This window comes from Euprymna scolopes, chromosome 9 (assembly GCF_053919585.1).
Source record: "Euprymna scolopes isolate OS-2025 chromosome 9, ASM5391958v1, whole genome shotgun sequence".
NCBI classification, from domain to species: Eukaryota; Metazoa; Mollusca; class Cephalopoda; order Sepiida; family Sepiolidae; genus Euprymna; species Euprymna scolopes.
In genome coordinates this window covers 76,380,970-76,399,987 of record NC_136490.1, presented here as the reverse complement: position 1 = coordinate 76,399,987, position 19,018 = coordinate 76,380,970, and the positions used below count along the sequence as shown (strand labels likewise).

The window sequence follows — 19,018 nt, the reverse complement described above, 5'->3', positions numbered from 1 at the left end:
TTGTACCATGACCAGGTGTCTAAAAAGGGTTCCCATTCGCTATCTGTTGAGTCCAGACCTATAGAAGGTCGCTGCATTCTTTTTGTTTGTGGCGTGTTCGCTCGTCCGTGTAAGATGTCCTTCTGTAATTCGATGTTTTCTTTTTGTAACTCGACTAGTTGACGTAATAAGAGAACGTTTTCTTGTTCCATAGTGTAACGATACCTTTAGTTCAATGCTGCGATATAAGTATTTCACGTTTTAAAGTGACAATATGTTCGTAGCGCCATGTAAGGTTTGCGTTAAGCAAGCTGGTTTTCCAATCCGACAGCGTGTCGCCGTGAACGAATGTAAACCCATAATGGCGATTCGCCTGTCCTTTTATAAGGGGGATAACTCCACTTATGCAAAGTCTGAGCGAAAGGGAGGTAACTCCTTTCTGGCCTCTACAGTGTCGAGGGAGAGTGCTGTGTCTATGCTGTCAGAGACTTTGTTTATTATGGTGCAGTCCTGGGTCGAGGGAGAGCGGTAGAGAAAATAAAAGTAGCTTATGCTATGTTGCATGTTTAGTCTAAAGCACATAAAGACTTGATTGTCCGATTCTAGGTTTGTTTCTCTAGTCCAGGGGAGAGTATTACAAATGTAGACTCCAAGTTCGTGCATATGTCTGTCAGAGTCCTTATGGCAGAGTGGGAGATATCCAGGCATGTTAAAGTAGTTAGCGGGGATGGAGGAGTGTAGGTTAGTCTCACTTAATGCTAAAATATCCGGGGTATTTGTTAGAAGAAATGCTTCAACATCAGCTAAATTAGTTCTAAGCCCATGGATGTTCGTGAATGCAAGCCTCAAGGGAGGAGGCAAGTTGGATTTGTTTGATCCTTAGCCTGGTTTAAGCTTATTTTTGGATTGTACTGTCATTGTTTTTTAAAAGAGTTTCAGTTTAGGTAAGGGAGAGCTGAACAAGAGGTTATGCAGAGTATCAGACATGCAACACAAATAGACCATCAGCTGACCTTTCTTCAACTAGGACTGTGGCCTCAGGAAAGCCCACCGGGGATGAGTGCAGGGTCCCTTTCCATGTGCGACATGGCACTACAAACATCCTGATATTATACAACTGTTGATGGAGCAGCCGCTCTAAGTGCTACTAAAGAGTTAGGGCTCCTGTACTATCAGTTGGAAACAGCAGCCAAGAACTGTCAATCCGGTACCCTCAACCCATCAGATGAAGATCAACCCAATCTAATTGCACAGGCAGATGTGGTACTCAAGCACTCCCAAGTGCCCAGTTTTGTGGGGTGGGATGTGTCGGGAGTGGGGAAAACGGCGTTCATTGCCCTAGACAAGAAACAAGATCTACCACTGAGTGTTTCTGTCGAATCACTGTGATAGCATCTCTGCACCTGACTGGCAAAGAAAGAGTATGGAAGCCGGGCGATAGCCAAAGCCTATCTACTCCTTAAGCAGTTTAGGTTTGCAAACCGGTAATTTGTTTGAGTCAACAGCTCTAGGAAGGTTGTCATCCAAGACTGGAGAGACTTCCCTCCCCTTTGGTTTAGTTTCACAGTTTTCCGTCTCCTAGAAGGATGATCTGGGAAGATCTACTGGGCCTGTCAGCACTGAGAGGGTTTGCTCCATGCCTGGGTCCTAATCCAGGTATTTCTGCGACCCCGCGTGGTTAGTTAATGTTAGTGGGTTAGTTTGTAGAGGTTATATATCTCCTGAATAGTTACACTCCTCAAAGTGAATTAGGGACATTGTATTTCGTTGTTACTGGAAAAAAGGGTGTAAGTAAAGCTCATGCAGTGGAAGTGTTAGAAAGGAGTTAATGTAGTTTAAAACTTTTCCTTTGGATTTTTAAAAAGATTTTGATTTTATTTATATGTTAGCTTAGGTATAGGATAACGTTACAGTATGAGTAGGTATTAAGAACTGAACTAAGAATTGTTGTGCCCAGTCTCTGTATATTTTAGATGACAGGAGGATTAAGATGTAAGTGCAATACAGTACGGATAAAACTGGAGGTAAGTGTTTTCCGTATGTGTAATTAAGTAAATAGATATATGGGCAAGTTTTCAGTAGATGCGAATAAGTAGAAGTTGTATGTTTCTACTATTGAAGGAAGGAAATGTCAGCTTTCAATTAAGAGTCATGGAGCATTTTGCATAACAAAGAGTATCGGTTCAGTTTCGTATTAATCATTGCAAAACTAGGAGGAGACATTGTTATGTAATGAAGATCGCTTTGCATCTGAGTACATACTTTGGCTGTTAAGTACCTAACTGGATAGGAATGATCTCTAATGCATATCTTAGAGATAGAAATGTATAGATGTTTAGTGATGACTTAAGCGGTCAGCATGTGAAGGTTAAGGGCTGGAAGCTAAAGATTCCACTACAAAGGCGTGTGCAATGTAGGAGTTTTAGTGGCAGCTTGGGGGGAAGGGGTAGTGCAGATTGTTAGCTTTCAAGAGACGGGTTTATTAACTTACAGAATACAGTAGAGTTTCATTAGGATTTAGTGTTTCAAGTAAAGTTTAGTTTGCGAAAAACAGATTTTTTTTATTAAGCATGTAAGTTAGACAAAGGCAGTCGTCTTGGAGGTAAAGTGTATATTGGATATATGTAGCTAGCTGTCAGGTATTTTTTCAGTTATAAGAGAAACAATTAGTAGGAATGTATTCCAAAAGCTCTACCTCCCCAAGATTTCTACCTTTCCCTGAGATTTTTCAGATCATGTCCCAGACCTTTTTACTTTTTGTATTTATTTTTGATACATAGTTTTCCCATGATGCTTGCTTTGATTCTTTAATGGTTTTTATATTTATCGAGATTTTCTTTAGTTGGTTCTTTTTATAATTTTCTTTTCGACGAGTTTTGATGGCTACTTTGCATTTTTCGTCAAACCAGGGTTTATTATGTTTTGGGGAGGTAGAGCTTATTGGAATGCATTCCTCAGCAATATTATGGTAAAATATGTGATATTTGGATTTGGGTTATTATCCGATGTTAGTTTAATCCGACATAAATTTTGGATTTTTTTCCAATCAGCAAGTTCTATAGGGGTATTTTGTTTTCTGGCATTGGATCATTGTTTTCAAGTGTAATGGGAAAGTGGTCACTTCCATATGAATCTTCTAGTACATTCCATTTGTTATCCAAGGCAAGTGTTGGATCACATAATGCAAAATCAATTGATGTGAATTTACCAGTTTCTGGGTGTAAATAAGTGTGTTTTATCATTAAACAGATATAGGTTTTCATCATTTATTATATTTTCTATAATTTTTCCCCTTTTTCTTGTTTTTTCACTTCCCCATATCTCATTATGGCTGTTTAAATCCCCCATAAGGATGTATGGCTTTGGAAGTTGCTGTATTAGTTTGCTCAGATTTGTTTCTGTGATGTTTTCATTGGGGGGTATGTATAGTGAGCAAATGTTGATGGTTTTGTGGAGTGTTACTTTTATTGCAGTAGCCTGCAGTTTAGTATTAAGTTGTATTTGACTTTTGGGTATGTCATTTCTAATAAGGATTGATGTACCTCCAGAGGCCCTGAGTCCAGTGTTGTGTATATAGTTATACTGATTGTAGTTTTTAATTTTTATATTGTCATCCGATTTCATGAAGGTTTCTTGAACACAAACCACTACTGGGAGTAGTTTATCGAGTAGAATAGTGAGCTCATTTAGGTTTGTCTTTAAACCATGACAGTTCCACTGGATTATATTATTTGTCTTATTTCTATCCGGTATGATTTTGTGTGTCATGTTTTGTATTTTAGTTTGCTATTTGGGTGTTTTGGGTCTAGTTATCTTTTTGTAGTTCTCATCTATCTCCATCTCTTTGGATGTAGGAGGTGTGTCTCTTGTTAGTGTCTGTGTCTTAGCTGAGAGATCTTGCTGAGGTTTTTTTTTTATGTCTTGGTTTGGGGCTTTTTGATTTGCTGTCTTATGTGTCCTTCCCGGCTCTCGATTTATTCAAATTTATTTTTGTTTTCAATTGATACTGTTTCTGTTTTATATTTTGGAAGGGGATTTTGTGTTTCCCTGTTCTGTTTACATCTTTCTTGATATTGTGTTTAATGTCTGCTTTTGTCCTTGTTCATGATTTGGATCTTTCATGTTGGTTTATTTATAGTTTTTTATTGATCAGATTCTATTTTGCTCTTTGGAACTTGAGTTTTCAAAGATACTAGTATTTGTTTCTTGTCAGTTTCATTTTGGTTTGTTTTTAAAGTTTCAATCAGATTTTGGAGTTCAAAAACTAGTTTATTGAGTAACTCTTGGTAATTGGTTTGGTTAGTTTGGCTTGAATTTTTTGTGATGTTTGCGTAGGTGTTTACTTTTTGGTAGGAATCTACCATTTTCCTTGCTTCAGGGAAGGATATATTTTCTTTGTATTTTAATTCAAAAATTTCTTTTTCCTTTTTAAAGATTTTGCATGTTTTTGAAGTATGCTGGATGGTTTTCCAGCTAATTTGGACATTTTGTTTCATTGGGGCATTCATTTTCTGTGTGGTTGGCTTCTTTTAGAGCACATTTTCCACATGTTTTGTGCCCTCTGCAAATTTCTCTATGGTGACCATATTGAAACAAAAATGTAGTAGGCAAAAAAAAATAAATGTTCTGTCAGCAACAGTACAACTTCAAAATAGTCAATATCGCCCACCTCCAGAAGAGAGGGAATTCCTGTCCGTGATAACCGTGGTAAAAGAAGACACACTCCAATCGCCAGAAACACCCACACACACAATTTGCAGGACACTGCCGACTCGTCTCTAGCCTCCTGCTTTTATAGTGGCCGGGAATTATCCATTTGCATAATCACATGAGAAAGAAACGTGATTTTCCGAGAGTTGCATGGGGTAAACGCTAATAAAAAACCCCGGACGCCATCTTGGAATTCTCTTTTCCCCCCCAACCGGTGACACAACAGACGTACCCGAGGTAAGCTCTTTTTCCCCTCATTTTAGTTATTGCTACTTCTGCTACACATATTTTTTACACTTAAAACATTTTAGAGGGGCTAGTATATATAGTTCCACTTTTTCAAGTGTATATCTAATTTTAACTTCTTTTGGAATTTTAGGAGTATTAAATGTTAGTATATATGTCGTAGGTATGGATTGACCATTCCTTTTTATATTGATTCAGATATGATCAATCACTACCTGTTTTCTTAGAGCATTTTTGGTTTCTTCTGTTACGCCTTTTGAAGTGTTTAACCTTTCGTGGGCAAAAGTCCTGCATTTATAGATATGGAATTTTTCCATTCCTAGGAGGTTCTTTGCATCTTTGTAGTTGTCTACTGTAAGAAGCAGGTTGCCATTTTTCATTTTTTTTTTAACCGTTTTAGGATTGATATTTTGAGTTAATATTTTTTCGATTAGAAATGGAGACAGATCGCTGGCCTTTTTTCCTTCCAAGTTTTCAATAACTATGAATCTTGGAAAGTTTTCTTCATCAATATGTTCAAGATTAAATTGTTGTCTGAGCTAGTGACATCTGAAACGTCAGAGTGAGTTCTTTTGGTTTTTCTGAGTTTTTAATTATATATTACATGTATAGTTGATCAGTTTTCCTCTTTCTTGCTCCCCACCCTCCTTGGAGCCCAAATGTGGGAGATGTTAGGAGGAAAACCCATTCGCCCTTTCATCCCAAGGATACAAAAAAGATATAATCAATCGGTTGATGCCATCGCTTCCTCATTCCTCCTTTAGTTTCATTTTCCAGGTTTAAGAGAAACATTGGGTAGGGAGCAGTCATGTGGTTTTATCTCAGCTATTGATTGACCCTTGCCACTGCCTTCCAACACTTATTTGGTTTGCCTGTATTTGTAGTAAGAGTAAGATATTGTTTTATCTTCAGACTTCATTTTTTTTTTTTTTGTGATTAACATTTGCTAGTGTAAGTGTTACGGCTTGGCATGACTAGGCGATTGATCGGATCGGGCCTCTCCGACCTCCTGTCTAGTCGAGGTAAAGGCTGAAGTGGTGTGTTGCAGGGCCACAACTTTTTTTTTCCTAGTCATGGTTTGCTCAACCACTAGGATGCCGTCCCAAGACATTATGGGTTGCTACCTACGGCCAACAGGTAGCCCAGTTGAGGGACTTCTACTCTCTACAGTTGGGGGGGGGCAGTAGGGGTCGAGTGAAATCTGGTTCATTTCTTCAAATAAACATTCTTAGATTTCATTTTGGTTGTTTTTATTTCCTTTCTTAATCATAAGTTTGATGTTCTTGGTGGATTCGGTGTACTTGGTGGGTAGTTTTCATTCTCAGCCTTGCAGAAAATAAGAGTTTTGCAAAAGAGAATAAAAATTAAATGTAGGGGCATTTCATCTCAGGAAGCAAGTAGACAGGCTAATCTGGAAGCAACAGCATTTTTCTTACATGATTTTGTTTCCCTTTCAATTATTTACCAAGTTTTCGACTAGGAACATTAATAATTGTAAAAAGTTGTCTTTCATTTTGTCTTCAATTTCGAAGATCAATTTCAAATAAACTTACCACTAATTTTAGGATCAGAATGTGATCGTCTTTGATGCTTTTTACTGGCAACTCTGTTGACTTCTGGCTGGTCACGGCTGTGTTGGTTTTCCTTCATCATTCTTTCCGTCCGAGCACTGACAGCAACAAGAAAATGACATTTCCATTTTTTCATATTGTAAAATATGTGCATGTAATAAATCAATTTATTTTGTTGAGAAAAATGCATTGTGTGAAATATGTGCACTTAATAAATCAATTTATTTTAATAATAAAAATTAATTGTGTGAAATATGTGCACTTAATAAACAAATTTATTTTAATAATAAAAATTAATTGCGTGAAATATGTGCACTTAATAAACAAATTTATTTTAATAATAAAAATTGTGTGAAATATGTGCACTTAATAAACAAATTTATTTTAATAATAAAAATTAATTGCGTGAAATATGTGCACTTAATAAACAAATTTATTTTAATAATAAAAATTAATTGTGTGAAATATGTGCACTTAATAAATTTATTTTAATAATAAAAATTAATTGTGTAAAATATGTGCACTGAATAAACAAATCAATTTTATTTGATGATAAAAATTCATTGTGTAAAATATGTGCACTTAATAAATAAATCAATTTATTTTTATGATAAAAATTCATTGTGTAAAATATGTACACTTAATAAATTTATTTTGATGATAAAAATTCATTGTGTAAAATATGTACACTTAATAAATTTATTTTGATGATAAAAATTCATTGTATAAAATATGTACACTTAATAAATTTATTTTGATGATAAAAATTCATTGTGTAAAATATGTACACTTAAAAATTTTATTTTGATGATAAAAATTAATTGTATAAAATATGTGCACTTAATAAATAAATCAATTTATTTTTATAATAAAAATTCATTGTGTAAAATATGTGCACTTAATAAATAAATCAATTTATTTTGATGATAAAAATTCATTGTGTAAAATATGTACACTTAATAAATTTATTTTGATGATAAAAATTCATTGTGTAAAATATGTACACTTAATAAATTTATTTTTATAATAAAAATTCATTGTGTAAAATATGTACACTTAATATGTTTATTTTGATAATAAAAATTCATTGTGTAAAATATGTGCACTTAATAAATAAATCAATTTATTTTGATGATAAAAATTCATTGTGTAAAATATGTGCACTTAATAAATAAATCAATTTATTTTGATGATAAAAATTCATTGTGTAAAATATGTACACTTAATAAATTTATTTTGATGATAAAAATTCATTGTGTAAAATATGTGCACTTAATAAATAAATCAATTTATTTTTATAATAAACATTCATTGTGTAAAATATGTACACTTAATATATTTATTTTGATGATAAAAATTCATTGTGTAAAATATGTACACTTAATAAATTTATTTTGATGATAAAAATTCATTGTATAAAATATGTACACTTAATAAATTTATTTTGATGATAAAAATTCATTGTGTAAAATATGTACACTTAATAATTTTATTTTGATGATAAAAATTAATTGTATAAAATATGTGCACTTAATAAATAAATCAATTTATTTTTATAATAAAAATTCATTGTGTAAAATATGTGCACTTAATAAATAAATCAATTTATTTTGATGATAAAAATTCATTGTGTAAAATATGTACACTTAATAAATTTATTTTGATGATAAAAATTCATTGTGTAAAATATGTACACTTAATAAATTTATTTTTATAATAAAAATTCATTGTGTAAAATATGTGCACTTAATAAATAAATCAATTTATTTTGATGATAAAAATTCATTGTGTAAAATATGTACACTTAATAAATTTATTTTGATGATAAAAATTCATTGTGTAAAATATGTGCACTTAATAAATAAATCAATTTATTTTTATAATAAAAATTCATTGTGTAAAATATGTACACTTAATATATTTATTTTGATGATAAAAATTCATTGTGTAAAATATGTACACTTAATAAATTTATTTTTATGATAAAAATTCATTGTGTAAAATATGTGCACTTAATAAATTTATTTTGATGATAAAAATTCATTGTGTAAAATATGTACACTTAATAAATTTATTTTGATGATAAAAATTCATTGTGTAAAATATGTACACTTAATAAATTTATTTTGATGATAAAAATTCATTGTGTAAAATATGTACACTTAATAAATAAATCAATTTATTTTTATGATAAAAATTCATTGTATAAAGTATGTACACTTAATAAATAAATTTATTTTGATGATAAAAATTTGTTGTGTAAAATATGTACACTGAATAAATAAATCAATTTCTTTGATGATAAAAATTCATTGTGTAAAATATGTACACTGAATAAATAAATCAATTTATTTTGATGATAAAAATTAATTGTGTAAAATATGTACAGTTAATACATTTATTTTGATAAAAATTCGTTGTGTAAAATATGTACAGTTAATAAATTTATTTTGATGATAAAAATTCATTGTGTAAAATATGTACAGTTAATAAATTTATTTTGATGATAAAAATTCGTTGTGTAAAACATGTACACTGAATAAATAAATCAATATATTTTGATGATAAAAATTCATTGTGTAAAATATGTACACTTAATAAATTAATTTATTTTGATGATAAAAATTCATTGTGTAAAATATGTACACTTAATAAATTAATTTATTTTGATGATAAAAATTCATTGTGTAAAATATGTGCACCTTCATTGACTGAGATTGTCGGACTGACTTCCTCATCTTGTTTGTTAACGTCACAACGTTTCGGCCGTTTTGCCCTCCGGCCTTTATCAGGTGTTTTGTATTGAACTGGGGAACCGTTTGTTAGGAGTCTCGAACCCAATCCTTTATTATTATTACGGAGGTACCGTGTTCGATACAAAACACCTGATGAAGGCCGGGGGGTAAAACGGCCGAAACGTTGTGATGTTAACAAACAAGATGAGGAAGTCAGTCCGACAATCTCAATCAATGAAAACACCTCATCTCAAAAATACAGACAATTACTATGTGCACCTTATAAAGCAATTTATTTTGATGAAAAAAATCCATTGTGTTAAATATGTGCAGTTAATAAATCAATTTATTTTGATGATAAAAATTCATTGTGTTAAATATGTGCAGTTAATAAACAAATCAATTTATTTTGATGATAACAATCCATTGTGTAAAATATGCACACGTAATAAATCAATTTATTTTGATAAAAATTGATTGTGTAAAATATGTGCAACTTTTAAATCAATTCATTTGGATGAGAAAAATCCATTGTGTTAAATATGTGCGCTTAATAAATAAATCTATTTATTTTGATGATAAAAATCATTGTGTAAAATATGTACACTTAATAAATAAATCAATTTATTTTGATGATAAAAATTCGTTGTGTAAAATATGTACACTTAATAAATAAATCAATTTATTTTGATGATAAAAATTCGTTGTGTAAAATATGTACACTTAATAAATAAATCAATTTATTTTGATGATGAAAATCCAAAAAAAAATCTAACAAAATAATTACTTTATTTTCTAAACCGTTTATATAAATCAGGAAGACTTGATTGGCTTAAATTATTTTTCATTAATTTTAGATGATCATATGTCTTAGGAGAAAATTTACTAAAATAAACCTCTCAGTTAATTATGGATTTTAATTCTATGAAATAGATTTATCTCATTTTAGCATGACTATGACTGCCATTCTACTTAATGTACCTATTTATTTACTTAATGTAATTGATAAAAATTGTTTGAATCCTTTCTGTAGATTTCTTCAAGCATAATATTTTCATGGAAAAATACTTTTCATATTTTGTTTGGATAAAATAAAAAATTAAAGAAAATAAATACAGTAAAAATATTTACTGTTGTAAAAATATTAATCTCTATAAAGCAAAGTGATTTATTTTAAAAAGTGATTATCATTGGAAATTATTTTAATAGTCAACACTTTAAAAGATTCAAAAAGATAAACTTTTTTAGATATAACCTTTCTAAAGATTCTAATTTTATTTAGATAAGGTTCAGTTGAAAAAATATTTACGTTCACATAATTTATTGAAACTTTTAATTTTTTAAATTTTAAAGCAATAAGCATTTTTATAGGTGGGGAATGAGAATTCAAATTAGCAAAAAACAGATATAGTCAAATAGTTTAGTGTAAGTATTCACAGTTAATAAAAAATATTGTATCCAGAATGATTTGGGGCATTTTCACATCCCTCCAATCTCAAAAAACATTTATGGTCCCACTGTTAACTAACCCTTTCAATTTTTATCCACCATGTTTAAAAATTAATATAGCCATAATATAGACACACACAGATTTAAAATTACTAAACACATAATAAATAGTAAGATTGTAAATCTAAAAATAGAATCGGCTCCCAGAATTCATATTAGAAGGACCTGTGATGTAATGAATAATGCACTTAGTAAAATTTAGTTATAAGTGATTCTCTTCTGAATGTTGGAGGTTCAATCCTATATGTGGTTAATATGATTGTAAATTACTTAAGACTTTCACCGAGTCATGGCTGATGGAACGAAAGCATGCAACCCACATGAATTAAATAAAGGGTTCTATTTGAAACTATGCAAATTCCTGAATTCAACAGAATGATTCCTGGATTTCACAAGATACACATGAAAAAGGTTGAAGATTGTATCGGCTGAACAATTGTGCAAATAAAACTCAAGATGAAATCCAAATTATCTCAAAGGTTTGGAAATGTCATAGCATTATAGGAATTCTCTTAAATATTTAATCAGATATAAAAAAATGTACCTTTTTTTACTATTATTTCTATATTCAGTTTATTCTTAAAAGTTTTTAACTTGTACAATTTTTATCTATGGAATGTGTGTCAACAATGTTTACTCTTTTAAAAAACAAATATAATTGTTTATTTTTATTTACCTTGCCAATGAATATACAGTGCAAAAAGATATTAAAAAACCTTTCTATATCCTATTAATTATATATTTTACTTTTAATGATAGGACATAGATTAATTATTAACGTTTTGTTAAGCAAAGAAAATCAATTGAAATTCATTGTTTTTATTAAAAGAAAATGAAATAGGAAACCAGCATTTTACCTGAAGAAAGCGTGATGCTCAGCACAGCATTTCCATAAATGTTTACATGCAACTTTATTGGCCGATTCAAAAGCATACCAATGTTCATCATTCTAAAAACAAAATAAATGATAGAAGAATGATCAGAAAAATGATTATTATTTAGCTAATAAAACAAAAAACAAATGAGACATGTTTTTTTATTCACACAACTTTAAAAACATATTTTTCATCATTTTATTCAGTGAATAAAACCGTTTTAATGGTAAATTTTTTAATAAAGACTACATACATATGTTAGTTAAATTATAAGCAAAGTCATGTAAAAAACTATTACCTTTGGCATAGTGAAAATAATTTTCCCCAAGAGCATCAAATAATTGTTACATTTTACTGAGAAAAAATAATTGTACATCAGATGCAGTTATGGCATCCAAAAATTGACATAATATTCAAACCATAAGGAAATTAACAAATTATATTCACAACAGAACAAATATGACATATTTTTATTATTTTCATTTTTTTCTTGTAAAGATACAAAAACAGGGCAAAGAATGGATGTTACAAGCCATGTTTTAATGTTTTACCTGAAGAGTGTATGTCCTTTTTTATTTTTAATGTGACTTTCAGAACATGAAATAATTAAAAACGAAATTTAAATTAAAAATATGAGAATACAGGAACTTAAACAAAATACTGAAGAGAATAAACATTTTTAATATTTATTGACAAATGAAAGTTAATTGAAAAAAACATCTTTAAGTATCATTCGTTTAAAGAGAATAGATTTGTATTTAAAACTGAAAATTATTTCAATAATGTATTTTATTTATTAACCTGGTGAATAAAATAATATTTTTAGAAAAAATATAAATAAAAATAAAATTATAAATCATCTTAAACACTTGAATAATGATGAATAATATTAACTGAATAGAATAATTATCTTCAAATATTTTTAGAGAACAGATTTCAAGAAATTTTAGAAACAAAATTGTAAAATTTGAATTTTTTTTAGCTGACATCAGTTAATAAAAATGTTTTAATCTGCATTTATTTGTATAATTTTCTTTTGTTTTAAATTAACCTGAGGTTATCTTTCAAATATCAGATATTCACTGATAAAAATAAACTGAAAATATTATATTGAATTATTATTTTTGCTATAGTATTTTTTTTCTAATTCATTTGCTTTGTACTTATTTCATGTATAAAAATGCAGTTCAAATAAATTAAAATACAATTTTTAAAAAATAACTTTAAAAAGTTAAACTGTTTGAAAAACAATAGGAGGAAAATGATTTATTTTTATCCACCTCGTTCCGCCCAAAAAGAAACAAAATCACTCAAACTACTTTCATTTAATTTATGATTTCGACTGTTAAGTTTTACTATACATTTTGTTGAAATTCATATTTGATTGCGGTTAATGGAACAAACGTCATTTTAATGAGATTAAAGTCTTCTATATAAAAAGTCGTTTAAATCTATGAATTTAAATAACTTTAAAAATAAATAAAAGTCTGTCATGAGATAATATTGCTATTTCTTTGGACTGTTTATAATATTGTTATTGAATTAAATTTTTTTAATGGCTTTTTTAACTTACAAAAATATTGCTTGATGTAATTTTGTATTAGACGAATATACAAAATTATCATTAAAAGAATACTTTATTTAGATTGGCTTTGTTTGTGGTTTAAAAAAGAGCAACTGCCTTAATTTTTATAAGCGAAGACAAAAGTATAATTGCCATATTTGAAATATTGATAACTACAATAAATTGATCAAGTGTCATTTTCTTATGAATTCTATTTGTAAATCACATTTTTAAATAAACATGGAAGAAATAAAATAAATGAAACAACAAACTTACATTTCTATCTTTTACTTTTATGGAAAATATTCTGTCTTTGAAACGGACCTTTGTTATTCTTGGCCTGAAGTATACAAAAGTACAGAGAGAAATTTATTTAAAAGAAAATCATATTAACATTGGATATAAAATAAATGTGAAAATATTCATTTATTACCTTGTTTGTTAAACTCGTATTTTGTGTTAAAATCATAGTCTTGTTAAAAACAGTAGGAAAATAGAGATTGTATTTCGTCCTGTATTGTGTTTTTATCGCATGAGATTTTTTTTTTACCTCTCCATGAATTTCATGAAACTTATGTTAATTTGTTTTATTTTATCATCCAATCAATAGTAATAACATTTTTGTTGAATGAAAGAATTTTTAAAGTGATATTTTCTATTCATCAATTGTCATAACAATGCCATTTCTACAAACTAATAAAAATACTTAATAAATTCAGCAATTTTTCCGTCTTTCAATTCAAACCCACAACTAGACATTAAAAGTGAAAGAGATTACAATTAGATAATTTTAACTGAAGTTTGCAGAATATACATATATATATATATATATATATATATATATATATATATATATATATATATAAATATATATATATATATATATAGATAGATAGAGAGAGAGAGAGAGAAATTTAGCACATTTGGAAAATAATAAAAACAAAAAAAAGAAACAATTGATGTATTCTCAAAATTCAAACTGTATAAAAAAAACTTTGTCAAATACATCTCACTTGAAGTTGCCTTTAGCCTCTATCACAAATGCTTTTCAAAGTGCTGCCATAGATAATTATGCAAATTCTGAGATCAACAAATGATCTCAGGATTTGATTTGAAATATCAATGGAGATCAGAAAGAGAAAGGATTTTATGGTTGCAAAGACATTTCAAGATATATCATGGCTAACAAATTTGTGAGCAACTCTTTATGGTAGATTTTATCAAACAAAGTTTTACAAAGAGATGGGAGGCATTTCTCCTTTAAGCAACTACTAGCGGGGGTGCCCGGCGTTTTCCAGGTGTTTGGAGGTGTGTGTGTGTTGGGGGGGGTAGATCAAAACAAATATGATAAAATAAAAAAAAATAATGTTAAACTTCTTTATAAAATCGGAAAAACAAAAACAAAAGTTTTGGTAGGTAGGTAAGATCGACCCAGAAGCCTTGAGGCGAAGGTGGAAAATAAAGTGTGAAAAAAACCTGATACATTATCGCTCGGCCAGCAAGGGAGAGTGACATAAAAACGTTTGAATTTAAGCATTAAAAACTCAATTGACAGGTACGTGAATTTAATGAAGTCAAATATCACGCCATACAGGGAATGAAATCCCGCACTTAACTTTTACTGCAGTTTTTTTGGGTTTGTTTACCCAACTTTGGCTGTAGGTTAGTTGTTCTGGTTTTTTTTCACCAAGATGTTGGGGGAAGGGGGAAAACCAGCTCCCCATAAAAAGGGGAGTGTCCAAATAAGTAGTAATTATCTGAATTATTTATTGCTTTCTAGACGTTCCTGGTACGAGGGCCAGGAAAGTTGTCTTTGCTTCAGATTTGTTTTGCTTTTATACGAAAAAGCTGAACATACACGAGGGGAGCTGAAATAGCAAAAATTTTGTAAAAGTCGATGTAAATAAATCTAAATGCGATGTGCGTTCGCAAATCATACAATCTACACAGTTGCAAGAAATAGTAACCCCACGGAGAAGCTCCCGAAAAAAAGCCTTTGCTGGACAGATAAAAAATGTGCACACACATTTTGCTTTATATATATATATATATATATATAGATTAAACTTTGTAATGTGTCTGCTTCAATATTGTTGCAATAGAATATCCTATAGGTTCACTTTATATAGAATGCAAACGACATTGACAAGCTTCTTGCTTCTTAGCAATATCTGCTTATCCATTATTACACTCTATTGCAATAAACCTTTCTTTCTTTTTATACTAACATGTTATTTGTTCTTTCTATTCGATAACAACCTTGTCTATTGTACCCTTTTATCCCTTGACAGCAAATATCTATATGTATATGTATATATATAGCTATTCTTTTGTATGTAACACCAAGGGAAATAATTTACCATATATTTATGAGATTGGAATGCAAGCATCAGCAGTTGACTGAATTATTAGTATTGCTGTTATGTAAATAAGACAGTTGGCCTAATATGGTGACTTTGAAAGGGATAAGCAACTAAAATTAGCATGTACCTGCTGTAATGAAATAATACCTGCACAGCATCCTGCACTGAAAGTGAAAAAACACAGTCCTAAAAGTTCCTAATATCATCCTGCAATGAATTATATTCTCCTTATGTGCCAGTCTTGTGGGCACCTCATGATGTATGTGTGGTTTTGTGTGGCATACAGAGTAATCAAGAAGAGAACTAGTTTGATCCCAAAGGGCTTGGATGACAAAGTCACAGGCTCTCTCTTTTGGCATATGTGTGAGACTGTGGATGCAGTAATGTGATCCAACTTGTGTGGGCTAGTGCATGAAAGGCTGGGAACTGAATGTAAAGGTCAATGTCAGCTCACTAACAATTGAGATGGCATTAGAGGACAATTTCAGCATATTAATTTGCCCAAATTGGACGCCTTGTTGAAGAGCATTAACTGCAGTGGTAGGGCAAATAAAGGCACATAAAAACTGTGTGTACCACCAAGTGTCAGACACTCTCACTAGGAAGGTATGAGTTCACACCAAGGTAGCCAGTGGATGATCATCAGGAGATGGTTGAGCACACTCAAGGAGCTGATAAAGTACAAACTCTTGGTGGACTTTGTGCTGGTTGCATTAATTCAAAACATGGCAAACCAATTGATACATGTGCCACAATAGTGGTTCTATGCAAAGACATTTATATTTGATCGTTGTTTATTTATCAAGCCCTGATCAATGTTGTACACATAATAGAATTGGATATGGCCTGATCATAGCTATTCAGAATAGTTATGGATGTCCAGGAGTGCGACTTACCACTTATATTACCATGAAAGTTTTCATACCAGAGGCTGCCTACTCACACAATGATAATGATTCCAATTTGATCATACAAGCCAATGTGATCTACAATTTGGAAGATTAGATAAAAATGGTTGATGGTATGCCATGATTGGTAAGCCATGAGCACAGTCCTTAACAGGTTGGAGACTGCATGTGAATGAAAGCACTGAAAAATTGTTGCACTGCACCACAAAATTTGGCCTGGGTCGGGTAACAAATAATCAGTCCATAATCTATCCTCATAGATTGAATGCTTTAGCATGTGAAGGATCTAGAAGTGTAAGCCATGTTTAGTTTCAGAACAGTTTCCGATGGTTCATTGTTCTAAACAAGTCTTGAAAGGTGACTGGTTTGCAGTAGACAGAACAGTTTCCGATGGTTCGTTGTTCCACACAAGTTCTGAGAGGTGACTGGTTTGCAGTAGACAGTTCCACAGAGCAAAAGATTCTTACCGTGTCAAGACGGAAAAAACATGCGAAATTGCTACAGAAAAGGTTTAATATTTATGGAGCAATTCTGGTTTCTGATTGGTTGGTAGCAAAATGTGAATTAATTCGATTCGTCAGTTCCTAGCACCATCGTTTATAAATAGAATCGCCCGACTGTGTGGGATCATACCCTATTATGAATCAAAAATATTGCAACATCCTCCCTATTTTTTATAATGGGGAAGTACCTTGTGTTTGTTCTGCTCAAAAATAAATATATGTATATTTTTATATTCAATTATACATAACAAAAATCAGAAATAATTTGGATCTTAAAATTTTAGCATGTAAAAAGACGCCATTTTTAATTGTGTTCAAATGTCAAAACAGATATATATGTGTACAGAGAAGAGAAATAAAAGAAATGGAAGGTATTTCAACCTTAAAAGGTGGTGGGTATGTGAAAGAAGCCATTTCTTAAATTTGATTATGGAGTTTTGTAAAAAAAAAAAAAAAAAAAAAAGAGAAAGAAAAAACGTATACATATATACATATAAATAAATATACATAAAAATAAAGATACATGCAATATGTACCCGTTTAAAGAGTTTTTTTTTTGTTTTGTTCATTAAAACAATGCAAAAAAAAATAGGACATTTTTTAAAAACAAGGAAGAAAACTAATGTGCACAAAAAAAAATAAAAGTCAATTGTAATTTCTGTGCGCCTTAAAATAAGCATGCAAAATGTATTTGTCAAAAAGGAAAATTACAAAGGTTTTTAAAAAAGTACCTTTTTTTATTTTTATTTATTTATTTTTTTGTTTGTTTTATTTCAGCAAAAGTATTAGTTATGCATTAGTAGGTTAAAGTGTTAATACAAATAAAATAGATACAGTTTAACGTCTTGTCCAGGACTATTTTTTTTTTTTTTGATATATAGAAATTTATATACATAGAGGGCCGTGAAAAAAAATTTTTTTAAAAATTATTCAGTCGAATCCCCCAACAAGTTTTGAGAAAAAACGCTTCAACTTTATTCTTGTTGCGGGTTTCGTGAATACATCAGCGATATTTTGTTCTGATGATATGTAATTCAAAATAATGGATTCCTTTTTCACCTCGTTTTTTATGAAATGGCATTTTATATTTATATGCTTAGATCTTTGGTTGATTATCGTGTTCTGTGCTTAGACTATACTGGCTTGATTATCACAATTACTACGGGGCTTTTAGTTAATTCTGGCTCTAAAATAGTCTTTAGGATATTTTTAAGGTAAAGTGCTTCCTGAGTTGTGTGTGTGATCGTGATAAATTCTGCTTCACAGGTAGAGAGAGATACAATCTGTTGCTTTTTAGATTTCCATGAAATAATAGGCCCATTTTCTGAGAGTCTGAAACAATATCCAGATATACTTTTTTGATCTTCATTGTTTCCCCAATCTGAATCCGAAAATTATTCTAATTTTAGCGGATTTTTTATTTTCTAAATACTAACTTTTGTTCTTTAGTTCCTTTTAAATAACACAGGACTTGTTTGCTCTGTTTGAATACTTCATTATCGGTCGTGATAATTTTTGTGACAGTTTTGTTACTGTATAGCATATATCGGGTCTGGTCACAGTCATTAAATATACAAGACTACCTATAATTTTGCGGTATAGTTTATCATTTATTATTTCGGATTGTGTGTATATTTTTATTAATATCATTTTCGACCAGTGTATAGCGTTTCTTGCACTCTCCCATTCCAAATCTTAATAGTATTTTGTCGATGTATCTCAATTGATTCATTGTAATAAGTCCTTTGCTTTGAGTAAATTCTATCCCCAGAAACCAGGATATTTTGCCAAGAATTTTTGAATCTTTTACTTAATTTGTTCTTAACATCGGTCATCATTATGTCACAATTTGATGCGATTAAAATATCATTGACCCACAAAACCAAAATCAGTAGTTTATCGTCTTTGTGTTGGGTATATAAACAGGGGTCTACAGTGCATTGTCTAAATTGATGTTTAATAATATAATCATGAAATACCGTATTCCAACACTGAGCACTCTGCTTTCGACCATATAATGACTTGTTAAGTCGCCACGCGCTATTTTTATTTTTC

General features: G+C 30.3%; 1 protein-coding gene across 6 annotated transcripts in view; it reads right to left on the bottom strand.

The window, feature by feature from the left end:
• The window catches only part of LOC145284712 (band 4.1-like protein 4A), a 402,359-nt gene that overhangs the window by 126,960 nt on the left and 256,381 nt on the right, over positions 1-19,018 (bottom strand). For all 6 annotated transcript variants that reach the window (XM_080133620.1, XM_080133623.1, XM_080133622.1 and 3 more), the window contains exons 9-11: positions 13,466-13,529; positions 11,608-11,699; positions 6,489-6,604 (exon numbers count right to left, since the gene is read on the bottom strand). In XM_080133620.1, the coding sequence (XP_079989746.1) occupies positions 6,489-6,604; positions 11,608-11,699; positions 13,466-13,529 (272 nt within the window). The remainder of the gene's footprint in view (positions 1-6,488; positions 6,605-11,607; positions 11,700-13,465; positions 13,530-19,018) is intronic.